The sequence below is a fragment of the Petromyzon marinus genome, chromosome 37, assembly GCF_048934315.1.
Source record: "Petromyzon marinus isolate PM22_M1 ecotype Great Lakes invasive population chromosome 37, UKy_Petmar_22M1.pri1.0, whole genome shotgun sequence".
NCBI lineage: Eukaryota > Metazoa > Chordata > Hyperoartia > Petromyzontiformes > Petromyzontidae > Petromyzon > Petromyzon marinus.
Window position 1 is genome coordinate 22,742,867 of NC_133703.1, and position 27,695 is coordinate 22,770,561.

At 48.3% G+C, this 27,695-nt stretch overlaps 1 protein-coding gene across 2 annotated transcripts in view; it reads right to left on the reverse strand.

The window, feature by feature from the left end:
• Positions 1 to 13,839: 13,839 nt before the first annotated feature.
• The window catches only part of LOC116949591 (uncharacterized), a 32,574-nt gene continuing 18,718 nt past the window's right edge, over positions 13,840 to 27,695 (reverse strand). For both annotated transcript variants that reach the window (XM_032967052.2, XM_032967051.2), the window contains 5 exons: positions 20,660 to 26,725; positions 18,979 to 19,072; positions 18,321 to 18,370; positions 16,767 to 16,835; positions 13,840 to 15,971 (listed from right to left, as the gene is read on the reverse strand). In XM_032967052.2, coding sequence (XP_032822943.2) covers positions 16,791 to 16,835; positions 18,321 to 18,370; positions 18,979 to 19,072; positions 20,660 to 26,710 — 6,240 coding nt within the window. In that variant the 5' untranslated portion in view covers positions 26,711 to 26,725 and the 3' untranslated portion in view covers positions 13,840 to 15,971; positions 16,767 to 16,790. The remainder of the gene's footprint in view (positions 15,972 to 16,766; positions 16,836 to 18,320; positions 18,371 to 18,978; positions 19,073 to 20,659; positions 26,726 to 27,695) is intronic.

Below are 27,695 nucleotides of genomic sequence, written 5' to 3' on the forward strand. Positions count from 1 at the left end.
GGCCAGCGGTGAGGGCCTTCGTTAGGAATTTGTATTCCGTTGATCCCCAGCGCCCTCTTGCCGCCCCTTTGAGGTCGCCCTTTCAGAGAACGAGACAAAACGGTGCCATGTCCGGACAATGGAGAGGCCGTTCACTGCGCGTCTGGTGACGCTGTTCTACAATTTACCGGAGCTGTGGGTGAGGTCGAGGGGAGGGCGAAATTTGTCAGCCCAAAGTCAAGGGCAGCCCCTTGACGTGGGGCTGAGTTTGTTGGCCAGTGCCGGTTTGGGTTAAACGTCATCGGTTTGTCGAGGTTTTCTTGAGGTGGAAATCAATCGCTGGAGAATCTGAATGGGGGAGAGTTCATTGGTTCAATCCCAGGTGCCAGTATCCACGGTCGAGTGTGGTGTCGTCCACTCCAATGAGAGGCACCACGATAATAATGTCTTCTTCGTCTTCTTCTTCTACCCATGACAGTATCACTGCGTCTCATGGCTCATTCTTAGGGGAGTCCTGCTGTGGGATGTTTGGCCAATATGCTTTTGATTTAGTTTTTTTGTGTTCAAGTGGGTGAAAACTGGGTTAACGGCAACAGCACATGTACAGGAAGGGAGAACACTCAAACTTCACATGCGTAGCAAATAAACCTGGTTTCTGTACTGCATTATCCTTTTAAGGTAGCAGTAGCTCAAACTTTGTTCCATAACCGCCAAATCAGCGCCACCTGTTGCGCGAGTCCTCTCAACGCCACGATTAAGTGTGCATTGGTATCGTGCCGTCGTTCCAAAGATTCCAAGGCGTGCTTGCTGGTTAATTGGTTTTGTGTGAACTCGAGTCCTGGAAGCGTGGCTGTACGTGTGGTGTTTCACGGTGCTTCTTGAAGCTTCGCTGCCGCCGCCGCCGCTGCTGCAGTGGGACTGTCCCCTCGAATGTTGTCGCTGCCCAGAAGAGTGAGTTCCAGACGCAGCTAAACCCGCTACCGCTACGACGCTGTTAATGTTTGTACATACGTATGTACGTTGGACTTCTTTCGCACCGTACGCGACCAATCGTGCGAATCGGAGGTGCGGGGGGAGGGGGGAGAAAGGACAATAAACTAAACACAAAAATCAGTTCTAAAGAAATGCGTTTTCAATCTAAATTTTAAAGTGCACAACTCCAGTGGCTTCCTCATATCGGAAGGAAAGTTTTCATCGCTTCCTTGGGTTTGGCGTGGCACCCGAACGCAGCGCGCGAGGATGCCGCTCCTCGAGGGGCTCATTTCACGAGTCCCAAGCGCCGGGCTGTGATCCGTTTCGTCGCGCAACGCCGGCAGCCAGCGACAGGGACATCGGAAGCGACGGGAGGGAAGCGATCGCTTGGGTGGCCACGTGATGGCTCAAGCCAAGTTGTCCGGGATCCCCTCTGCAGCTTGTGGAAGTTTTCCTTTGACATCCCACGGAGGATCGCGCGTCGCATCGGTCCCATCCGTGACCCGACTGTGCTCTCTGGCCAAGTGTCCGGGAAACGTCGGAGCAGATGGGGGGACTGCGCTCAGAAATGTTAAATTGCCGCTTTGCGGTGCGGCTTGAATGTGGTTATCGAACGACAACCGGCTGGCTATCTGGCATCTCATTTGATATCGTCAAATTCATTGCCGCAGCGTCAATAGGCCGTGTTTGCGCTCTGGAACCGACTATCATTCACGGTTCATTATCAGATACTTACACAGGTACCGGTATTGAACTGCATTCGTACATACTTCCAATAATCCAGTGTCTCTCGTAGAGGAAGATGGATGCACGGGCAGCATACATTTGTGCATCGTCAGTGATTTAATGGCGGTAGTCCCCGACCCATGGAGGAGGAGATGATGACGACGACACAGACTGGTGAGACGTACAGAGCAGCGAGATCCCGATCCTTGTGGAGTTGCGGGGGATGCATCCGGTGACATTCGAGGTGCACTATCATATTTGTACAAGTTGCTTTTGATCAGGGAAGACTCTAGCCGAAGGAGGGCAGTGTTCAAATTCGACATTCGGATGACGGACTCGGGATGTCGTCATCGGCGTGTGTCAAAAGCCACTGAAATGTGAATTGCAATGAGCACGGCTGGCTACTTGTCGCAAGCTGCGTGAACATTGTTTTCTAGTCCAAGCAGATCCAGGCGATGAGCAGGGGTCTCTTGATGCCATCAGATGTGGCCAGGGACGTGTTCGCCGTTGGCCTCTCAGCCACCTTCGAGGTGATGGTCGCTTGGTGTGGTTGCGATCCAGAGCTGCCCTTTGCGAGAGGAGCCGCGAACTGGTGCCACTTGAAACGAACCAGGAAGCCTGCCCGCCCTCTTTGGACGAATCAGGTGACGGCTCGGTGCACGTCCGGCGACAAGAGCTCGACAGTCACGTGGGGACTGGCGTTGAGAGGCGACGGTTCGTTCCTTGGGCCTCGCTTGCGATCGACGTCGTCGCTTCGGCCGCAGTCGCAGCGGCGAAGGCTGACGGATCGGGGTGTCGGCCAGGAGACCGGCCCATAAATCGGGCCGGTGAGGAGAGAGACGATCTCGGAAACCTCCGATATTGTTGACCGAATCTTGTTGCTGAAGAAAGAGGTGAAGACACCGGCTGAAGTGGCAGCTGCCTTAGTCACTAAACACGCTCTGGCGTGCTCACTCTTACGTCGAAGCTACGTTGACATCTGACATTACCTTCGGGTTCCTCGCCATCGCCTCAACCCGCAGCGAGTTGAGGAATCCTGGACTCAAGTCACCGTCTGCTGGGCATCCAGACGTGTGGATTTATCGGCGAGTCTATAACGCTCAAGCTGTGTATGACGACAATCACGTTCGTGTTGATGAGCGGTCCGCTTCGCATCGCGCGCCTTCTTTGATAATTACCGCCGTCAAGCGGAGCCTGCGGCAAGCTTCGTTCATTGGGCCCAGCGGAGCGTCATTGCAGTGTGGAATAGTTGGGAGAAATTGCCCGCGGTGTAAAGTGGCTTATCATCACGTGGGAATTTATAGCAGCCAAATACTCTAAACGCGTGCTGTTGATTTTAAATGTGGAGGGAGAAACTGGTAGAAGCCGGAGAAAAACCCACGCAACCACAGGGAGAGAGACACGCAGATTCCAAATATCGGGATCGAACCCACGACCTCCTGTATACCAGGCGAGGTAGTTAACATCGCATAGCCACCGTGGTGCCCAGGTGACAGCGCCAGTACATGTCGAGACAATCCGAGACTGCACCAAACCAGTGAGTAGAATGCAGAGGTCCCACTTCAGTGTCCGTGCCGTGCTAATTCCTTGTCGTCCTCAGCCGAGATGACAAGGCGGGCAATGTGGATGCTCCCCGTCGCTTCCACTGGTGACTCCAGGCTGTAGCTCTCCAGCAGATCGCCGAGATGCATCCTCGACATGATCTGCGCTCACCCAAACCGTCCCAGAGTTTTTGTGATCGCGCGACAACAGGAACGAATTTGAGACGATCGCTGAAACTGTCGTTAAAAGTGGACGTATGCGGCTGGTTTAGGAGATGGATCAATGCAATGACAATGGACATCTTAGGGCGTACGATTTTCGGATGGATTAAAACTCACGTGACTGGCCAACGTCAACCGATGGGTGCCTGGAGCATGTCGATGTGGATCGACGCGCTTAGGCCGCCTCGCTTGTCAGTGAAAGAACCTGGGACGGCGTGGAGCACAGCGGAGCCCGGTGGAGCGATGCCGATCTTGACCGCGTTCGGTGCATCCGATGCTACCCAGGTCTCCGTTGCGGCAGCTACGTCTGCCTGCTCGTAGCCTCCTTTGTCTCTTGGGATGACCGCTGACGTCCGAGTGGCAGACTGCCCGCTCGATAGTCCCGTGTAGATCAGCCATATCGAGTTTGTTGACATTTGAGTTGGCATCAATTTTATTCCTGGCTCGGACCATGTGCGGTGGCGTGAACTTCACCCCAAGCCCTCCCGGAGCTCGTCTCGTGTCAGCTCCTCTGCAGTGGCGTGGTAACGACATCGTGAGCTCAGGGCATGCGGCGATCGCTCAGGTTGGGCCCCAATATTGGTGATTTGCCTCTCCGCACGGTGGCACCGAGGCTATGCTGCATGTTGCGGCGACTCTTCGCTAAATGCCGCAACTTGCAGGTCTGCTCGTGTCCCTCGTTCCACCGCGATGACGATGACGGCATGGAAACAGAGGCGCACTGCGGCTCTGATTCAATTAAAATAAAACGTGGGGCGTAAATGAAAGCATTTTCATTTTTTTTTTAAATACCGCGTTTTAAATAAGTGGCGTTGTTCACGACGCATCTCGTGATGGTTGTCAATGGAGCCCCAACTCGTGGCTTTGGCCCCCAACTGCTCCACGCCAAGTGACGCATTTGGACCCCTGCGGACCCCAGCTCAGCGCTGCCTTTGGCCCGCCGGCGGTTTTCGTGGCGCGAATTTGGCGGCGTTTTATTCCACACATCGGGCTCCACGGGACAGAAGCTTGCAGCTTGATCTCATGACATTTCTGACCGAACGGCGTTGGCGCGCGCGTGCGTGCGTGCGCGCGCGCGTGTCCCCGGGTAACCGTCGCACGCGGACACGGCAACGCGCTCGGAGAGACGCGGGGCGCCCTAGGGGCGCTGTGGGCGAGCGGAGACGTCGCGGGCGCCTCTGCCGCCTTCCCGTCCCGAGGGTTCGCGCGTGGCGGGCCGAGTGCGCGCGGCGACCACGCGCGGGGGTCGCCCCTGCGGAGCGCTGACGCGCCCACCGGTCGCAGCGCTCTGCGCAGGCAGCGGAACCACGTGGCGCCATCGCGTGGGGGACTTCGGTGGCGTCGCGGATGAGCGGCGAGGCCGAGCGGCCACCCGCGGACGGCCACGCCAGGGGGGTCGGGGCAAGGGGTGCGGCGTGGGGGGGTCGCGAGGGGAGGGGCCGGCAGTGGAATGTCGCGCACGCAGCCGGGCAGCACCGAGCCAGAGTCGGTGTCCACCTATGGGCGAGCGGGGGGGGGGTCTCGTAAGGCACAGCAGCAACAGTAGCAGCAGCAACAACAGCAATAGTAACAGCAACAGTAGTAGCAGCAGCAGCAGTAGCAGCGGCAGTAGTAGCAGTAGTAGCAGCAACAGTAGTAGCAGCAGCAACAGTAGTAGCAGCAGTAGTAGTAACAGTAGTAGTAGCAGCAACAGTAGTAGTAGTAACAGCAACAGTAACAGCAGCAGTAGTAACAGCAGCAGTAGCAGCAATAGTAGTAGCGGCAGCAATAGTAGCAGCAGCAGCAGCATCCCGCTCTAGCCGCCAGCGCTTCGGTCGTCCACGTGGCTTGGCCTCCCTTGTTCTGACGTTGGGGTGCGAGGCGGCACCGCTCCGCGATCTCCGTCAATGTGTCGGCCCTGCGGGCGGGGCTCGTCTCGGCGGCGGGGCTCCAGGCCGGCGGTCCACGTGGGCCGACCTGGCCGGTGCTGCCGGGACACCGGGTAACAGCCCGCCCGGCTTGTCGGTAGTGGACCTCCGATGAGCGCGGTTGGCTACGTGCGGTGCGAAAGAAGTTCCGACTAACGTGCATACAACATGCACGGACGGGGTGGATGAGCCTCGGCGACCAAGGAGGTTAATGATGGAAGGGTCAAGTGGTGCCGGGCATCGGCGTGTCGCCGGCTGGGGGGCCGGCTCCGTTGTCCACATTCGGGATCGCCAAAGCAGATCGCTGGGGAGAGGCTCGGATTCGTGGTTCAGTTGTCGCGCTGGCGTGTATGGCGTGGCCCGTTTTGAGTCGCGCACGAGTCTTGATCCACCTCGCGCTCTGAGCTCTTCCGCGACTGCTGTCACCCTTCCCTTGTGCGACTCGCGCTCAGCAAAGGTTTTCTCGGTTGGCGTCGATGCAACAACTCAAGTCGCCCGTGTGGATTTGGAATGTGTCGAGATGCATGCGACGGGCGGCATCTCGAGACGCTGGACGAAAACGGCGTGACACGTTCATCGTTGGGAAAAGGAGACGTACACGCGATATTAAATAAGATTGTGAATAAACAGCTCTCACAAATGTGTGTTCTCGGGTTGCGTCGCGCGTTGTTTGGCGTGATGTCCGACGTTTCGCTGCACGTGCGGGGAACTTCTTCGGGAACTCAATTGAGCTGCTCATGTCCTTCCTTCCTCGAGGACGTAGCGTTGCTGCTGCTGCTGCCGCTGGTTCTTGCCACCGGCTGGCTCAGCTCAGGAGACGAGACAAGACTATGACAGTGTCGTCGTGAGCGCTTCAGTGAGGGGTGACCTTGGCTCTTTGTATGATTCTCTGCCGCGTGCATTTTTTTTTCACGGTCAAAAAAAACATCCACCGCGCTGTACAATGAACGAAGCGCTTTCTGTTGTCAATTATTTTCGAACTTTGCCGCCTTGAAACGGTGAATCGCGGAAGGTGAACGCAAATAAGTGCTCCCCTTGGCTTGAATTATAATTCACTCGGAAAACAGTCCCGACAGATGTCTGTGACAAGTTAAATCCAAGCCCAGCAAAGCGGTGACGTGCCGTTAAAACGGAACATCGGGACAACGCTTTGTCGGCACGTGTTGTCAATTCCACATTCTCGTGAAGGGAATTCGCTCGCTCGCTCTTTCGTCCGATGTATTTTTGGAGTAAAAACTCGCACCCACGAACTCGTGGCAATCGCAATACTTTACGGTGTAAATGAAACGAAGGTAGTGCCTGCCTATGGAATAAAGGCACATTTCAAAATGAGAGGACATACTCAAGGTAAAGCTAAAAGGAAAAAAAATAAATTTGAGTCTTGCAGAGTTTCTTGAACTGTTGGGTGCTCGGAGTCAATTTGAAGGCCGGTGGAAGAGAGAGAGAGAGAGAGAGTTCCACTGGCACTCATTCCATGATCATCGACGACTTCACCACAACGGGGTGGCTGAACGAGAGATCGTGCGGCCACATTCAGCCCGAAGCAGGATTTGAATTCGCGCAGATTGTGAATCGAGCGCTCTGACAAACCGGCGGATGGATCCGGGATCACCTCATTGAACTTGCTCAGTTGGCTTCACACTCTGAGTGAGCTGTGACAATGACGGCGAGTCCACAAAGGTGGCGTTCGCGTGTTGTTGAAGACTTGATGATGAAACTCGACCACAGTGCTGTCTGTCAAGTGCCCGTTGAAGGCCACCGAACGTCTCCGGTCGAAAAGACTTCAGATCACAATGAACACGTCGCCAGAATGTTAACAATGCAATTCAAGTTGCTCGTTACAGTTATTTAACAATGGACACGTTTCGTGGACACGTTGTGTATCTGTACCCCATGGCAGTGGTGCCCGCGTGGGCAGTGGCCACAGTCGTGGGCTGGTCCAGGGCTTTATTACATGCAATGCTGATCACGTACTCTATATATGTACTGTACCTGTATTTGCAATGCTGTATAAATGGAGTTTATAACTTATTTGCGTCGTCCGCATTACATTCGTCTCGTTTTAAACTAAACTATGTTTTTTTATTTGACCAGGTAATATATATAGCTCTTTTTCAGAAGCGACCTGGCCACAAATGACAGCTCAACGCAGTGGCTTATCACGTGGCAATGGAGAGTAGCAGCCGAATACTCTGAACGCGTGGTGATGTTCATTTTAAATTTGGAGGGTAAAACCAAAGCATCCGGAGAAAAATCCACGCAACCACAGCGAGAGAGACACGCAAACTCCAAATATACAGCAGGCGTCAGGGTCGGAATCGAACCCACGACCTCCTGTATACCAGGCGAGGTAGTTAACATCTCATAGCCACCGTGGTGCCCCTGTCAATGTCGGATTTGCTTGGGTGCGGGTGACTGCTTGCGGTGATGTGGAGCAGAGTGGCGGTGTGGGATGTGGTCACGGCTGGGCGTGGTATCGTGTACAATTGTTGGCTAGGCTCGTCCTCTATGGGTTGTGGTTGTGTGTGGGTTGATGGGGTGATTGGGTGGCGTTGGTTGTACGGCATTGTGGGGTTGTAAGCGATGGCGGAGCCAGGATTTTCAGGTAGGGGGCAACCCGTCCAGCAATGAAAAATGATAGAGGACTTGTTAGTAAGTATGGAGTTGTTAGTGAGTAAGGAGTTGTTAGTAAGGAGTTGTTAGTGAGTAAGGAGTTGTTAGTGAGTAAGGAGTTGTTAGTAAGGAGTTGTTAGTGAGTAAGGAGTTGTTAGTAAGTATGGAGTTGTTAGTGAGTAAGGAGTTGTTAGTAAGGAGTTGTTAGTGAGTAAGGAGTTGTTAGTAAGTAAGTAGTTGTTAGTGAGTAAGGAGTTGTTAGTGAGGAGTTGTTAGTAAGTAAGGAGTTGTTAGTGAGTAAGTAGTTGTTAGTGAGTAAGAAGTTGTTAGTAAGTAAGGAGTTGTTAGTGAGTAAGGAGTTGTTAGTGAGTAAGGAGTTGTTAGTGAGCAAGGAGTTGTTAGTAAGGAGTTGTTAGTAAGTAAGGAGTTGTTAGTGAGTAAGGAGTTGTTAGTAAGGAGTTGTTAGTGAGTAAGGAGTTGTTAGTAAGTAAAGAGTTGTTAGTAAGTATGGAGTTGTTAGTAAGGAGTTGTTAGTAAGGAGTTGTTAGTAAGTAGTTGTTAGTAAGTAAGGAGTTGTTAGTAAGTAAGGACTTATCCCTTGATTTTTATTCGACGCGTGTGCGGCGATGGCACAGCCATCGATCGAGGGTCGAATTGCGAACCGCGTTGTGTGATCGGCATCTCGCTCACTGAAGGTGTTGATGCCTTCAGGGAAGTCGTGGACTCTGTATACGCAACTGCGCACAATTATGTGAGTCCCTTATAACCGCTATGCCGTTACTTATTGCCAATTATGGACTCAGACTATTGTCCTATCATCTCATAGAGTCCCTGGCACGTAATAATATGCTACGCAGTGGCAGTGGGGGTCGCAAAATGCCGATTTCTTACTAATAAACCCCAATGATCCGATCGAAATTAGGGATTTCGATCGGATCATTGGGGGGGGGGGGGGGGGGGCACGTGCCACCCACTGTTCCAACTCCATCCCACACACCCCAAAGGTATCCCTCACAAACTCTGGCGGAGCCAGTGGGGGTGGCACGTGGAACAGTGGGTGGCTACAGTATCGGGTTGTTGTGAGGGTGGGGAGCGGTAGTGGAGCGGTGAGCGCACTACGAATCCAGCGACTCGGGTTCGATTGCCGCTCACGGCCAACGCCAGTGGCGATTATCTGAACCCGCTCCCCCCTAGATCGCCTCAGCCTCAATTGAGTGCCTGGTGCAAAGTGTAACAACGTTGCCACTAGGGGAGACAAAGGCGGCCGGGCGTGGTGCTGGCCACCTTCCCCCTGGTGTACCGTTCCGTAGTCTTCATATGTGCTCGCGACAAGCACTTGCCCCAAGCCTTGTTACAGGCTACCCGGGGGATCTTTGTCTTTGTGAGTGTTGATGCCACTGTGAGTGGAGCTCACCGAGCTCCGTGTGGGGGTGAGATGAGGAAGCCCCCCCCCCACACACGCTCCCTCCGCCCCCCTTGAGCCATCGCCGTCTCCACGTGGACCCAGGACCCACGGCAGGCAAGGCGGGAGCTGCAATGACCACTGCAACTCCTCCTCGCTGCACTCACTCAGCACACACGCAGGCAGCGTGGTCGTCACTCAGGCGACGGCTCGTCTCACGTCCACCGAACCCCACGACACAATTGGTGGCACACGGAGTCAGTGTTACATATCAAGGTATTCACTCGAATCGGCATGACAGGGGAATATCTTGCAGGGCGGTCCAGATGTCTTGTGACCGCCCCCCCCCCCAAAAATTAATTGACCCTTAACATTTTCTAGATTTAAAGCTTTCGTGACTGCAAGGATCCATACTCTTTGGTTCTATTCGGTAAAGTCACGTAGGTAAAAAATAAAATAACATTTTTCTTACTTTGCATATTCACGTAGGTAAAAAATAAAATAACATTTTTCTTACTTTGCATATTCGTTTATGTTTTCACACCCATAGGTATGCAACGACATTACGTTTTAAATCTATTAAATGGGGGTCGCGAGATATCTGGACCATCCTGTAAAATACTTCCCCAGGGGTGTCTTCATCTAAATAGTTTTACAACTGGCCTCAACGCTCCCCACCATCAACTTAGAAACTTAAAAAAAAGTGTGGGGGAGGGGGACGCATGGGTGGACACGATAGACTTAGTATGGATCATCTTCTTGCAATGGAATCATTTGCAAGCCGCATTCCAAAAGCTGTCAAAACGTTACCTTGGTCACGCTTCGTATTCAGAGGGCTGCGATGAGACACCAAGCGTCGAAACCCGTACAGAGAGTCAAAATTTGTCATTTTACATTCCCAGAAAGCCGTCCGGCTGATGGGTTGTGTTAAGAAATACTTTCATTATGCAGACATTTCTGATTTATTTAGTTTTTACGTGATTGTTTCAAGAGAGTACTGTACGTTAATTACAAAGGCTGACAAAACTTGAGATACAGTCCAACTAAATAAACGAAGATTACGATTCTGAACTAACTTTCAAGTGCATTATGCAGGGTGGGCGGTAAGTCCATATACCACTGTCTCGGTAAACCATAACGGCTCTCACGGGTTGAAGGGGTATAGGGACTTATCGCCCAACCTGCATTTTCACGGGGCATTTCAAAATCAACCACGGTGCGCATTGATCCATTGCATCGGCGATCCCTCCCTCCCTGCAAGTCTGGCATCGTTTCCCGTCATTGGCCGATCGGCTGTGGATGACGCAGTCCTGTGACGGCTTCAACAAGAGTCACGTGGGCAAACAAACGTGGCTGCCGCCATGGCGTGAGTCCACGTGGGCAGATTGCGTGTTGCCCCCTCGTGACCGAGCTGGTAATAGCAGCGCGTCGTTATTGGCTATGCCCATCGAGGATTGTGATTCCCCGTTTCCATGCTCTTTGTCTTCTTTTCACATGATTTCGGCTGTAAAGGCCCGATAGCTGAAGGAACGGCGTGGGAAGTGAAAATCAGAATATGAATGCTGGAAGAATCCCGATGAGCTATAAAGCTCTTCTTTACATATATCCCGTATTTTACACAGGTGTCCAGAAAAAATTAATGGCTTAACGTGTGTGCCCAATAATTAAAATGCTCCTTTCTTGCTGTAGGGCAAGATTCAATTTGATTTTGCTTAACGAGATAACTCGAGAAACAATCGTCTCGTTTGCAAAAGTTACCTGGGTCGCCCAAAATGGCAAAACGAAGATTTAGCAACCCGTGCGTGAAACGTGCCGCGCCGGGACACGGGATCGAACTGCCGCACTCTAGTTTGAGGTCACGCCACTTGAGTTGGAGAGATCTCCAATCCAAAAAGTATGAGCCACTGCCCTTAATACCTCTGCATCCATGTGAAATGACGGCGTAGAATTGGGTGCGTATAGAGCAAGCACACTTTAACGGTAAGTAAACATTAAACTGACCTCGCAAAGTGTCCTCCAACACCGATACAGATCACGCGAATGGCAGCGGATAAATAATTATTGGCATCGGGAAACGGTGGAGGCTCGTACCAGCGTCAACCCGCGGGTTCACTCCCGCAGATCTGTCCACGGCGCTGCTTTGAAGTGGCATTGTTGCGGTTTTAATGGTTGGGCTGCGATTTACACGGCTGAGTTGGCCCATCAGTTTCACTTAATAAAGCAATCATACTCTTAAAGAACGGATGTCTCCGTTTTCTCATGCAAAACGGAGACATCGGGTGCAACCGCAACAAACAAACAAAATATGAACAGAGAACATCTTAAAGCGACGACGCGAAACAGAAACATCCTGGATAAACCAGCAAATCTTCGAGAAAAAAAAATTCTCGTCGTACGCACGCAGGTTTACTATATATGCTCTTCTTACGGCTGACTATGCGTATACTGCAATCTACCCACGACAAGTTGGGGAACACCAGTCTTTCATTAAGGCAAATGGTTTATTATCCTGAAATGTACCAGTCGTTTGGAAAATTACGATGTCCAATGATGCGGTCGAAAACTAATGAGTTGCCACCCGGCACGCAGTGTAAACGTTTGCAGTTCTTGGTAGACCACTGCCAGACGGTTTCCCTGCACTGTTGTTAGTTATGGGGAGATATTTGACCACACTTCACGCTGGTGAGTTCAGACTTAAGGGAGATGCTCAAGACAATTTCAGATGTCACTCGACACAGATTTTCGCTGTGGCCAGGAATTGAACACGTGATGCTGGGATCGTAGGGCATTGCGCTTACTACACCACCACTGCAACCCCATTAATTGAAATGTACTCCATAGTAAGTTCAATTTCGGGAAAAAAAACTTGAAGATAATTGAACTGCACACCGCAGGCCGAGGCCAGCTATGTTCGAAATAACAAAATTTTTATCAGCGCCTTTTCTGTTTCCGCAGCGTAATAATACAGTTGGCCCTTTAAATTGGTCACAGTCCAACGAACAACCTTGCCTTGTTATTGTGACGTGACGTGAAACTCAAAAAGAGACGCGTGGTCACGACCGCTCAAAGCGCCGCGCCCCAGGAGAGGTTGGGGAAGGCGAATCGGACAATTCGGCTTCCGTCCCGGCTCCGTGAGGCAGGCATGCGGCTAATTGCCCTCCAAGAGATTTTCGAGCAGTGTCCCGAGCCCCGATGTCAAGCCCGCACCGTGAAACGGCACGAAATGGGAGACATTAACAGGAGCATTCATTAACAGTGTAACACAACAAAAATGATCCTGGGTGGTGTTATTTCCGAATTGCTTATGCCTCAAAAGTACAGAAAATGGCTATTCAAAATAGGACAGTGCTATTTTGACATTTACCTATTTTCAATGAGAAAACGTGTGCATTTGTGTCTTTCGTTCACATAAAGTCCTGGTCACAAAAGCAAAGTTTGTGGGGAATAGTATACATTTTCTATACTTTTAGGCATAAGCAATAAAAAAATAACAATTAGTACCCATGAACAAAAATGGTGTTACATGTTATCACCAGGAGCAGCCATGATAAATCCACGATATGAAACCCTCTCCTCCCAAGCCGGCCCTGTGTAATCCACCTATTGCACACCTGCATACGGGTCGATTGCATCGCTCGGTTTCTCCATTGCGTGGCCTCTTGGCCACATGCCAGTCCTTGACTGCCACTTGCCTCGATCGCCAGCCATCAAGAGACACGTCTTACCCAATCCCACTTGCTACACGTTAAAATTATGCCAATAACCTGCATGCGTTTTCTAATTCATGTTCCTTTGTCTCAAATTAATTCCAAGTATGAAATATGTCCATGCTTCTTTGCTCACTTGTATAGCTTTGTTGTTGACAGGTTCTGAACTATCATACCAGACAGCAGTACTCGGCTGTTCTTATTTAGGCACACTGCAACGTTACGTTGCTCAGGTTCAAAATAAATTCACCCGTTAAAAACAAGCAGTTTTTGTTTTGTGTTTAAACGCAAGACTGTATGGAGCACTTTGTAGGCCTGCACTGATTATAGAGGGCAAGAGTAAACGTCAAGTGTTGGAAGGTAAAACAAAGCAGTAGGTGGTTGTAGGGACGTAATCAACGTGTATACATCACATTCATTTCAAAAATGAATCTAGGACAACATGCAAGGGCAACCCAAGTGGGTGGGTTGGTGGGGGAGGTTAGGGAGTCAACGGTGATGGAAGTTTAACTTAATTTGTGGCCGTAAATTTGATAAGCAATCTTATTGACTTTAAATATTTGGCATTTAATTTGCTTTTTGAGAAACATCCTTAGGGCATACACACACACTGCCAATAACAGCAACTTAGGCATGCGACTTTGTAAAGCCACTGTTGACGGACATTAATGTAACAATCTCACAAAGGAGAAATGTCACCCAAAAGAAACTTTTAAACGGGTCTGCCGGTGACTGAGCGACGGTGAATGTATACACACGCGTTGAGAATCAACAGTAATAACATTTTATTGTATAATACATAAACAATACAATCACGTAACATTCAATGTGGCGCAATCCCACACTTACGTAAAATTGAACTTTACAACACAAAAAAGAAAACCACCAGCAGATTTATGAACGAAATGAGCACTTTCATTAAAAATATGCACAAAAATACAATAGAAGTATGCACAGTTTGTGGAGTTCTAACCCTATGGAACGTCAGAAAATGTGTCGCTTTCGTAAAGGAAATTCAACGCAAAATGGACCAAGAGAGCTGGGATTTTAAAGAGTAATATTTCATTTGAACACAAGTCCTGTCAATTTCATTGAATGTTCACCATGGCAAGATAACAACTTGTAACTCAACATTGGTGACTTTATGCAGCTCCGTTGCCGTGTGCGTGCTCAGCCGTGTTTGTTGGCTTGTGCATTCAAGCGAAGGCGCAACACGTGTGATAGAAACCGTAGGAAGCTGTAGATGATATGAATAACTCGGCGGGACAAAGGCGGTTGCATCTGATTTGCGGGGGAGAAAGCCAGCCAGCTGTCAATCACGTTACATTGCTGAAAAAAAACCTTTTCAGCAGCTAAAGAATGTTCCGTAACTACAAAAGTTTTTACTTTAAAAATTGGTACGAATGTTCTCGTCATAAGAGTCCACTGAAATTGTGCATCGGTCCTGAATGGGGATATAATAACAGTTTACTGCGCACAACCAAGTAGAATTTAAACTTTTTTTTTAACTAAATCCTCACCTAGCAAATTTAAACAAAACTATGTGAAAATAGAAAAATATGATTGGAAACCAATTCATTTCTCATCTAAGTGCAAAGGGGCCCAAACGCAGTCAGGGCAGATTCTCGGTGACAATGGAAGCCTCAAGAGAACAAGGCAGCATAACACTGCTGCAATACCGTGTGCTTCCAGAGTGGATTTTCTTTCAATTTGTTTAAACACTGTTTCTTTTGCAAGGGAAGGTGAATCAAGGCAACCGATGTTGTTCTTCAGCTACGGGCTTGGTTCCAAAATTTGCGAGATGTTTTGCACAAAGCACTTCCAAAAATGCGTGAAAAGGAATTCTCATGTGGGACGTTGTGTGTATATTTTATTGTTCAAACGACAGTCGGTGACATGCCAAGAATACTGCCCCCCCCCTTCAACACTGCCGTGGTTTCCAACTAAACTAATACAGTATAACCATATTTACCGCCTTTTGTATACAGCTTCTTCCCTTAGCTTCAGAACACTAACTTACCTACAAGGACTACATGATCAAAAAGTAAACGCTGGCATGAGTACTATGTCATTGGCAAGGGTTAAATTGTAGGGAAGGTGGCAGCTGTAAGGGGAATTTGTGTCGTGTTTATCCCTTATTCTTTCACAAGGCCAATTGAAATGCAGCTGCTCCCAGTTTAGATACGGCACTTGCACTAAGCTGCATTACGGATCCACCACTTATAAAACCAAGAAAATGGTCAATGCTCCTCCTACAATTTAACCCCTGCTTGTTTGTAAACTGTTAACTCTTTATCCATCAAATTATTCTGCATTATTATCTTTTTCCTGTGTTTCAGGCCACATTTTTAAACATTAAAAACAGTCTTACAATGAGAAGATGCACATAAATTCTAATGGGAGATCTTTCTACAAAAATTCATTTAAACTTTTGCTAACCGTTTTTGATATTTGAAAATGTTGGCTTGCCAGGGGGAAAACTGAAGGTGTTAACGATCGTTATGCAGATGATGTTTAAAGAATACATAATTCTGCAGCTCTTAAGAAAGGTGTTGCGCACTTGTTTTAACGCCTCAAATTGTAACATAATCCTGGCAAGCCGACCTATATATTACAACAATACAATGCCATCACCTGGTCAGTGCTAAATGTACTCGACTATGAATGAGTCATATAAGCGAGTTCTTACAGGCTGTCTTGTCCGTGGCCAGTAGCAGCATGTGGACATCACGTGGGTCATTTAAAATAAAAACAGCTGTGAATGAACAGCAATTCCACCAGGTCTTTTTATTTTTTCCTTTCTTAAAATCCTGGAGAACTGTGCAGGCAGCAAATTGCTAGAGGGCAGGAAGTTGTGGGTAGATGGTAAAGAATTTCTACTAAAACATCAATCCTTCGAAACCTGCAAAACAATGGAAATGCGGTGGTGTTATGATCTACAGTGGCTGTTTTTAAGTATGCATTTTAGGCAGTGATGTTTAAAATGCTATCCATTTTACCCAAAAGATGAATGTGATCATAATGTAATATAATTTTCACTATTAAATTTGGAATAATGCATGCATAATACATCTATTAATAGTGCTGACATGCTTTAATCTAAAACAAGAGTAATTTACAGTCCTTTGTCAAGATCCTGCTTGATTAATCCAACCACATGCTTTGTCAGCGACGGGGTTGTTTTTAACACATTTCAGTTTAGAGATCACTCGCCACCAATCTTAGTCGTAGTCGGGAATCAAACTCAGGTCGTGCCGAGTTCACAGCGCACCAAGCGCTGCACTCACCAATTCAAGACCCACCATCACCGCATTCAACGCGAGCCGCGCGACCGATTTGATCAGTGTCAGTCTTGCACAGCAGATGGCGCTGTGGCTTAAAATCAACCAATATTTCAGAGCCAGACAAGGGCAGTTTCCTACGATGGCCAGCGCGCTTACACCAACCACGTCTTATTATTTTAAGTGCAAAGCGCATGATGAAAGCACTGTACACTAACGGCAAATTGGTCTGCCAGTGTGGATTTTTAATTTTTTTATTTACGACTGTTCTTATGGTTCATTTGAACTACCCATAACCCCCTTCAACACGGGGTTTGCCACCCATCCTATTGAAGAGTTCACATATCTACGGCACTAAGCCCGTAATGGTTGTGTGGTGGTGTTACCGCCCAGTGTTCGGTGTTCATTATTCAAACCATTCTGGTGATAAGAGAGCGTGGTTATCTCCTCTCCGTGCTTTCCACAGAAGCAGCCATCCCTCTACCCTGTCAAAACAACAAGAGTCAATGGAAAAATATTGCCCGCCAGTACATTCAGTTAACAAACAAATGCAGTATAAATTTGTATTTAAAGCTTTCGTGACTGCAGGGATTCATATTCTTGGTTCTTTCGGTAAAGTCACGTAGAAGGGAAACAATAAAATAATTAAAAAAATTGTTTCATATTTTTATTATTTTATTGTTTCCCTTCTACGTGACTTTACCGAAAGAACCAAGAAAAGGCAGTATATAAAAACGATCCAATGCAATTAAATGTAGCTGGTATAATAAAAAAATAACCTCATTAAAATTTAAGTAGTTTAACGAATACTATATTGTCACATTTGTTCCTGCACATCAACCTAATCTTCGACTGATTGCTCGCTAGAATATTTCGTATGTAGACTTGACGGTCGAATAGTGCCACCAATAGGAAAGCATGCAAACCGTACAGAAAAATTAAGCATTGATCATCGAAGCACAATACTTTATAAACAAAAACATGACCAGTCTAAAACGACATACGCATCTTAATACACAAAATGAAATTACACGATTCTGTACCTTTGAAATATTCACTGTGCTGTGTAAAGTAACGAGATATCAAACGAAGGACGCCGCATGAGAATAAATACATGGACGTGCTTATGTGTCGATTGTCCAGGGTGTTGTTGTTGCTTCTTCGTACGCACGAGTTTTCACTGGGTTTCCTCCCACATTGAACCACTCGCTCACGGAATTGGCGAAACATCGCAGAGTTTGGAACTATGCTGAAAATAGTCTTCAAGTTCAGCGAGTGAGGCCTTCCCTGGGTATATAATTGACCTCAAAATAAAATGTGACATGTGTATATCATTTAGTGATGTATTTAGTCATTACATTTACAGTTTCAACTGTTTTTGGCATATTACACATTTGTGTACCCTTTGATCTTGGTCAACACAATTGTTGACAACATAGGACTTTTTTTAATGATGCGTTACTAAAACGATTGAAGTTTGCCACTTTAGAATAGGCATGTCATTGAATTGATACTGTAGTGCAAACACTAGTTTTCACTTCCCCATTGGGATTTTGAGAAGCAGGCTTTTATCCTCTGAAGCACTCAACGTGGTATTTAAGGGTATTTTTTTTTTCGAAAGACATTTTCAGTCTATAATTTGTCCATGTCAAGATGTTAAATGATCGAGTGAAAAACACAGAATGTACGCTTTAAAACATGTAAAATTTTGCAACCTGGTATTTATTGTAAACATGACCTTTTCTTAGTGGTTTATCTCGCACACCCAAAATGCCATGCGCTTCACATGAAAATTGGAAGGCAATTTTAACTACGATCTTTTATATTAATGTTATAACTCAATCGAAAGTTTTCCCCAAAAGATTGTAACTCACAAGGCGATTATACAATTGATATACAAAACCAAATGTTTTCACAGACAATGAAAATCGATCATGTAAATACACACTGCCAAGACAAGTCCACCATACCTTATGTTTGGCACATTTGATCAGGAAATTATCTTCGCATAGCAAACAATCTGTAAACACAAGAAGATTTAATTAGGGCAAAAAGTCCTACTTTCACTTGTACACATATCTTATTATGCATGTTGCATGTGAAGTCATATGGAGAGTCATGATCTAATACACCAGCAAAACAAAACAGGGCTATAAAAAACTAATTTAATATGAAACTGCTAAGATTCGCTTATGCAAGTAATGCATCGCCAGACTTGCAAATGTACCGAGGATTGGACAAAGGAACAAGGGTCATCTCGTAGTAAGCACATTCACAACTAAAGACGCAAGCTCGTTACCATGAACCTGATATATAAATACTAATTTAAATTGTCACTATGTCCAGAGGTTGGGTACTGCCCGTACCTTGCACACGGTGTCCAAAAATACAACCAAGACGGATTCTGTAATGACATCAGTGGCGATCGCACCACACAATATGGATCTTGGAAGGCATGGGGTTGGACCTGGGGCGGAAAGATTTACCGAGCGCTGGCTCGGTGGCTCGGCGCAGCTAAGTGCAGCAGGGCACGGCGCCCAGCTGGGAGGCTGGACCACGAGGGCAGCCTCTCACGGTTACATTCGCAGACGCGTTGCGCAATCGTCAATTAAAAAGAACAGCACCCACCCGCTTCCATGGCACAGATGAAGTGATAGCGCTGGGCGCATCCCTTGCCGTGGCATCCCAGCGTGGCTCCTGTCCGCTGGCACTTGGAACAGCTCTGTCGTGCCATGGGAACAATACGCGTTTTTTTTTACATATAATATGTATGTAAAAAGAGCTAAACTTATTATGTCACTTGTCCTTCCAACTCCTTTGACAAAAACTGCAGCAACAGACCAAAGAGCAAACAGTGATCTGATCGCGTTTTGAAAATACACTGACCAAAGGGATATGTTCGTAGATACGGCTTCACTCGGCTGTGTTCCCTCCCTTCACAGTTGAAATATTATTCTGTCGCTTGACGCGTTCCGTTATTCATGAAAGTAGTGGCTACTACCAATGTGACGCGGTGCTGACTGGCCGAGAACAGATATTGCTGCCCAGGGCTACTCTCGGTTGAAACGATCCAAATTATTACGGGACGGTTATTGCTTGCAATATATCGCGTCAATTTTTTTTCATCTACATTTACTTTTTTAAAATGTTACATATCATGACATGCGAGCTTGCTTCTACATACGCAAGATATTCAAACTGAATATACAACCTAACCATTTTACATAGCTTTTAAAAGTGAATGATTTTAATTGCTGAAAATACGTATTCAGTTATGCTGAGGTAAACATTTGATGAAATGTATAAAAGCAAACGTGTTTTTGCTGTGTAGGAAACATTGCAACAAAAGTAAAAAATGGCAAACAATTGCAAATACTTATAGATAAAAGCTTCAACCTGCTATGTAACCAGAAAGGAAAAAAATAGTATCGCGGTATATATTACTGTTACAAATTCCAAACATGCACATCACTCAACTCCTCCACCTTGGGAATATCTAAGTCACATGACAAACATGTGGAGGAGATATTATGCAATGTGATAATCACAACATAGATCTGCAGGGAAACGTAGATTTTTCATTCGGCTGCTCCATGGCGAGGCAAGTGACACCGACGTGTGATAAAAACGGGTCCCAGCTGTGCCGTGGGGTGCAATGCGAGAGAGTTACCGCACGACGACGACGACGCGGAAAGTCACAATTGGAGCGGGCGCACCGTCTGCTGTAGATGCTGCTCTACGCTAAGTTTAGGGCGGAGACGCCGTCACGTTTCGCAAACGACGACCCCCCCACCCCATTTACTGCACGAATTTCTGCGGCTGGCCTTGTAGGTGCAGCAAATGAATTACGCCCACGGCACGCATTTACTTAGGCGTTTATTTTGCGTTTCCGCAGAAGGTCATGCTGGCAAAGCTAAAGCAAATAGAGCATTATTTCAGCAATACTTTTTTTTCTTTGGGTGCCACATCAGCATTGCATATATACGATGTCGGGAATAAAAAAAATATGGGCACGGCTACTTTATTCTGAAAGGCTTTAAATCAGTGCTGAAACAGAATCACAAAAGACTTGGTTTTAAAGCCATAAGGATGGTTTATGATGTCATTAATATGGATAAGATTCAAATGTGCTTTCGTAAAGCTGTACTTTGATTTTAAACAACGGCTACATGCTGGTGAATGGTACGTGGCGAATAAGCTGTTTTTTGCTGGGGGAGAGAGAGGAAGGGGTTAGAGCACAAGCCGATGATTTGTACAAAGACAAGGTCATATTGCGATTATGATTTCAAGAATGCAAAGCCACACTCACAATGTCACGAGCAATCTCCACCGCTTCGAGCAGTCCGTAGAGCCGCCCTCCGACGAGGAAGACATCGCTAGTCCACACGGCGCACGGCTGGTGGACCCAGAACTCCTCGTTGTCGAGCGGCACCTCGGGAGGCGGCTGCGCCTCCGCAGTCGGCGACTCTTTCTCCACCGCTTCCTTCCTCCCTTTTCTGGAGCGACCGTCCGAACTCTTCTCCACGGCCCCGTCGCTGTCCACGCAGCAGTAGCAGCTGGGTTTGCGGCAGCGCGCCCCCCGTGTGCTCCCGCGTAACGACGCACAGTTCTCGTCCGTGGAGCCTGCCCGCGGCTTCTTCGTTCCTCTGTGATCGCTCGACCCCGCCGGTTCGGCAGGGCTGGCCTTGTGCCCTTCCTCGGGCTCCTCCGAAACTCGGGTCGTCTCGCTCGCGACCTCGGCATCCTCGCTCGGGCGATCCTTGCTTGGGGCCGACTGAGGCTTCCTTGCCGCAGGTGCGTGGCCTTGTGGGTAGTATGGGCCAAAGAGGTCCCCGAGCTCTTTGAAGTTGGCGGAGAAGCCGCAGAAGCAGCACACAAGCGCGCCCTTGTTCTGGGTGTCCGTTACCACTCGCCCCATCACAAAGCAGGACGACAATGGAACGATGTGAGAAACCGTTTGCGTGAGCGCTGTGCCAGATGATTTCTTTGGTTTGTCTAATTTAGACTCCTCGTCATTGCTGTTCACAACAGTGCATATGGACTTTAAACTATTCTTGTTTTGCACTCTGATGTACGGAGAGAAACATTTGATTTTCGAATCGGTTTTATCTTCAGGCCTGTGAGACAAAGATTTAAGCTTTATCTCGGGCTCATTGGGCTGCACTCTGGGTCCAAACTGCTTTTTGGGTCGCCCCCTTCTCTTTTTTGCCACTGGCCCTAATTTCTTTCCTTTATTGATCATCTTTCTCTTTCTGGTCTCATCACCCTTTCCAGTATTAGAGGCGTCATGCTTGGCTGTACTCTCAGATGCCGGTTCTTTTTTAATAGCACACACAGGCTTGTCTGAACCCTTTACATACGACCTACACTGCTGCTCTGCAAGCTTTGCGCCTGAACCTGTGGCCGATGCTCTGACTATGACTGGGCCTGTAGCAGAAGGCCTAACTGCTGGGACATTAGATGCTGTTTTTACAGAGTTACCTGGAAGCCTGACGTTTGGCGAACACAATGTTGGTCTGACCATCGAACCAGGTGCTGCAAGGCGGACAGCCAGGCTCGGTGTTTTGTGTCTGAACGTCGGACTTGAAACCATTGGTCTCGTCGCTGATCCTGAGCCAGTGGGTTGCACTATAGCAGGTGGAGCCCTCGGTCTGCCAACAATTCCAGGAGTCCTGGGTCTGGCAGCGTAACTCGACGAAGTTGGCATATTAGGTGCCGCAGGAAACCTTGGTCCGCGATATAAAGTAGATCGCCCAGGAGGGGACAATGTGGAAGATGTGTTGTAGGCATTGTTTAAATTAACTCTGGACCACTTGGGGGACGAGGTGGATGCCTTCATTATATTTTGGGCAGCATTTGCATTTTGAGATACAGATGTCGTTGGGAGTGCAGAAAATGCATTTGCCCGATTCATGGCATGGGGCGGTGACTTCATGGGAGGCATTCCTGGCTTTGTAATGCCATCAGAGTTTGGATATTTAAATGGCTGTAAGGATGCAGCTTTTCTGATTCCCTTGTTGGTCCCCCCATGCATCTCTTCATCACTGTCCCCTATTGTAATCGTTACTATCTCAGAAGGAGAAACTACTCCCACATTACCTGGACTTACATTCAAATTAGTCTTCTGCTGCGGAGCAGGTAAAGCCAATTTATTGTCAGATTTATCCTCTGGCTCGACCTTAACACGATGTTGATCAGTGTTTCCTGACAGAATTGCTTCCAGACATGAACTATTTGTGTGTCCATCGGGAGTATTGTTGGCCGAAGAAGAAATTAATCGTTTTGGCGATGTGATTTTCTGGACAATCTCTTCCAACTTCAGTCCTCTGCTCTTTCTTGGAGGAAGAATTTTTGTCCTACCCGGAGTTGGAAGGTTGGACAGACTTTGTTTACAGTGAGAATTAGGGGTTGCTTTTACCTGGCTCTCATTGACAACCGACGCCTGCTTGTTAACGTTTGCATCTAGCGACTCGGAACGTGGTCTCTTTAGAGAAAGGTCTTTAGCTGGTTGTTTGTACTTTCTTTTCATGGAGTCATTTTCTTCTTGGTCATTGCGCAAAGCAAGCTCTTTTCGTGCAAAGTTTCCTTTCGACATGTCAATGGCTATGGTTGCATCTGACACCTGCTTCCGTTTATTCATACCCTGCCTGTAATCAGCCGATGCAGACGGTTTTGCTGATTCTCCCAGTTCTCCTTTAGAGTTGGTAGTCGAATTTACCATTTGGTGGTCCGACGGAGTTTGTCTGATCTGACTCAAAACCCTGTTAGAGGGCGAAGCGGGTAGAATGGGGCCATCTTCCGCAGATATACTTCCACGAGGGGATGTCTTTCGTGGGCTCATCCTTGTTGGATACACGGGACTGTTGGGAGGACCCTGCAATTTCTTTGCCAGCTGAGGGCTGGTAGCAGGACTGACACTCACTCCAGCAGTTCCAGGCCCTTTAATGTTTTCAGCCGCGGAGCCTGAACTAACTCGACGCAAAGGCCTTTTCCCTGCAGCCTCTGTACTTTGTTGATCTTCGGTCCTCCTGCCCTGCTCATCCATCCGCTTCTCATTTCCATCGTCGTCTATGGTTCCTTTTTTGTCTGTTGGTGAAAACTGTGGCCTTCCAGACCTTCGCAGTGTTGGCGGAGTGTTCTTGTTCCCTGTCATGTCTATGCCTGCAGATGGTTTTGTGGGCGACAAGCTGACACTCTGATCGCTGTGTACTAGTGGAGAGAGTTTTGTTGTATGACCGTGAACAGGAGACCTTTGCTGGCCATCAATTGAATTTTTGACACTTGGCCTACGTCCCGACCTCTTTCTGTCAGGTGTAACAGACATGGAATAATCTATGCCCTCGGCACTTGCCGCTTGTGCAGGCATTTCTAATTTGAGTTTTTTAGCCTCAACATTTCTTCCTGGTTTTTTGGAATCATAAGCATTCACTGGGTTGGGCTTGCCCATTGCCGCGGATGGTGCCGAATGAGCTGTGATGGGCATTGCGTGGGCAACGCTTCTTACAGGCGATGTTTTACCACCCCTAAAGTAACTACCAGGGGCATGTTTTTGTGGAGATTTACTGTGTTGTGAAAAATCAACAGCAGACTGATTTTTATCCATGTTGGCTGACTGTAAAACAGAAGACCTCGTATTGGACCTCGGAGATTTTCTGCTGGGGATTTCAGATTGATGGTTTGATACACACTCGCCCTTAGAACCCAACAGCTGATCAGGTTGTTGCGATGCAGAATTCCTTTTATTAACATGACTATCGACACTCTGGAGTGGAATGGACAGGTCACGTATCAGCTGTTTCATCGAAGACATTTGCTCGTGTTCAGATTTTTCTATGAGCCTACTAAAACTTTCCAAAGCAATGCGACTGTTCTCTGCACTATCTGAGCATCTGTCAGATGACTGAGGGGGTCCATACTTTGTGGGAAACCCACCCTGCTGGTCTTTATTGGGGGTGTCTGTGCACTGTGAATGATATCGGGCATCTGAAGCTTTTGCGTTACTCGTATTGTTGGCTTCTTGAACAGGTATTGCCATTTGGCAGGACTTGCCCATTGTGCTGGTGGCGTTTACATGGGACACTAAGTCACTGGTACTTGGCCGAGAACTCATATTTACAGCATTTTCTCTATTTACATTTATTTCCCCCGTCAGACTGTCCGCCTCCCGTTTGGTGGGATCCTCCATCCCCGAAGAAATAACGCTAACGCACTGAAAAGGCCACCGCTCATTCATCTCGGTTACTAAGTTTGTGTCACTTCTTTCAACTGCACCACCTTGCTCCTTACGTACGACGTACTCCTTTGAGGACATGTCAATGCCATCCCTTGAAACAATAACGCCAGGACATTTGCCATCTCCCTTCGTCAAGTGGTTTCCTGAAATGGGTTCTTTAGGAGCTCCTACCGAGTTTCCAGAGTCTTTGTTAACCAGTCTGGGTTGAGATACAGGAGAGATCAACTCTGTGCCGTGAGATATACTAGGTGCTGGCTGCTGTCGGTGCAGCATGTAGGATGACGACAAATGACTCTGGTGCAGCTGATCTTTGTTCTCCAAGTGAAAAGATTTTTGAACATCAGTCTCCTCGCCAAACAGCATCCGTTCGGAACCAGCCGGGCTACTGCAGTTGCTGCTTTTTATCGAGGATTCCACGCTCCCTGGCTGTTCACGCAACGTTTCCGACTTTTTTGGTGACCGTTTTCCACCCTTCTTATGCGCTGCAAGAGGATCCGTGAGCAGCAGTTGTTGAACGGTGTTTGGAATGTTCTCGACCTGAGAACTGAGAGCGTTCAAGCTGCTAAGACTCGGGTCCATCCTCCTGCTTTCAGGAAGAGGTGACGCTTCCTGACTTCCTGCCCCGACATCTGAAGCCGTTCTGATGTCCAAACCTGTTCCGGTCATATTAATACCACCACTGGCATCAGCTCTCTTATCAGTCCCTTTCCTAATTATGTCCAAACTTGGCCCGGGTCCGCACTCAGAAACATTTCTACCATCGCCCGCTGGTTTGCTGCCGTCAGAATTGGACAAGGCATCCAAGTTAATTCGTATAGCGTCCATGCACGCTCTTGACTCGGTCGCACTCCTGACATCTGCATTCACCCCACCATCCAAAGCAGGAGCCTTGAAGTGGCTGTTTGCTAACGTGGTGGACGGGTTTGGGGAGTGCAGCAGCTGCGTCATGGGACCCCTCACATTGCCGGCGAGGGGCGTTTGAAGATAGTGGCTCCCTTCAGGGCTCTGAACCATGGGAGAGGTGTTGGAGCTGTAAGGAGGGGACTTAATTTGCTGCTGCTGTGGAGCCGGGGAGTGTGTGGATGCAGGGCTGAACGGCTGGTGGTGAAACTGCGAGGGAGATTTCACCCCCATGTCTGCATTGCTGTAGAGGTTAATCTGACCAGCAGCTTGACTGTGGGGTGTTGAGAACTGCCGCTTTTGTGATGCCTGAGCTTGCTCAAAGCCGGCTGCCACTGCTCCTTGCTGGTACCCGAACCCACCACCCTGATTACTGTAACTGCCGCCACCTCCACCGCTAGGGAATCCAGTTAAATGGGCATCGTACTGCGACATGGCGAACGGGTGCGACTTTGGGTTGTAATGTTGCTGAGACTGAAAAGGGGATGGTGAAGATGACTGGTAGTGCTGCGAAAAGTGCATGGGTGTTGGAGGGTAGTGGGGTGACTGCTGCTGCTGCTGTTGCTGCTGTTGCGAATGTGACATGGTGGACTGCGAGAGGTGTTGGGACAGGCTGGTGGGCGGCTGAGACGTCAGCGATGTCGGGGTTGACGCTGGGTGCTGCGACAGAGGCGTTGGCGCTGGCGGAGGGTGCTGGGAGAGGGGCGTCGGGGCAGGCGGGGGATGCTGGGCACCCCCCGAGTGCTGCAGCTGCACTGTCCGCACGCCCTGCACAGACTGCTGCGATGGTGCCTGCGTCTGCTGGTAGTGCGGCGAGGAGAAGGGGCTGCTGTAGCGGTCCTGCTCATATAGAGCATACGGCAGCGGTGTCGACCGCGGGCCCCTCCACTGCAGCTGCCCTTCGCTGTTGTACTGTCCTATGTAGTTGCCATCCTGGGCCGGGAGGTAATTACCAAGTCCCGTGGCCGACTGCGCGGCCTGCGGTGGCTTGGCCCCGGTGTAGTAATATCCACTGGGATTGTTCAGATAGCTGTGGTACGGGTGCTGGCTGCTGTAGTAGTCCCCCGCCCCGGAGGCAGATGGGGGCGGTGGCTGCTGTTGTTGCTGTTGCTGCTGTTGCTGCTGCTGCTGTTCGAAGCCACGGTACTGGCCCGTCGCTTGGTAACCCTCTCTTAATCCTCCTGGTTGGGGGTTGGTTATACCCAGCTGCTCGCTGAACGACTGCATTTTCTCTCAAAGAACCTGAAAATGCAACAACCGTTTTGTATAAGCATCGGTTATGTGAGCAGCAGTGTCATGTTGTGTCAGGTCTATCGTTGCATCTCCCTCTACAAAAATAACGTATGTTGCCCGCTTTCATTTGCAGTTATCATATTTGCATAATATACATATTTGAAGAGCAGTTGGTCTCTAGCACACACTGGCACAAGCAACGTTTTTAAATCAAGTATAAATGAAGCACTTATATTGGCTACGATTAGAAAAAGGCTGGTGGCCATTTTTGTGAGGCTGACACGCAACCATGTGAAGCTGCAAAGCGCACTGCCCGGCACTGCGTATAATCATCGCGACCATTAGTTTGTGCTCCAGGGTTAAACGGTTGCCAGAGGAATGTGAGCACGTAGCGCGACGTGACGCACCGATAGCACAGCACCGATAAGTAATGCTCAAACGATAGCCTAAAAATCTATCGCAACGCCCATTGTAATCAATATACACGTGGATAATCTGCCAGTGTATGCAAGACACATGGGTTTGTCTAAAAAAATCGTGGACAAACCGAAAAATGAACAATAGCAGCTTTCGTACCTTTGTAAAATAAACCTACCAGTCGCCATGGCAAAATCTAAATAACTCCTAGAAACAGATGACTATTGTGCTACCGATAATATATCCAAGCATAGCCAGCATTGCACATTATAATACCTGTATGGGAGTCAAGATCATTTATTTTAGGATTTGAGGCATAAACACAAAATGCATGCTGCTTGATAGCCAATGTTTGATTTCTGGCCATATTTGTATTCAAAAATAGCACTATCAAAAGGGAGATATGTGTTTACAGAAACAGCTCTTGACGATAGCATAATTTTAAGACCATGCCAGAAGCAACTTTGTGGAGGCACACATGTGTGCAGAAGTGGTTTATTGTTGGCATAATTTTAAAATGAATTGGGATTATTTCACGTAAATTTGGGTACCCATGTTTCTG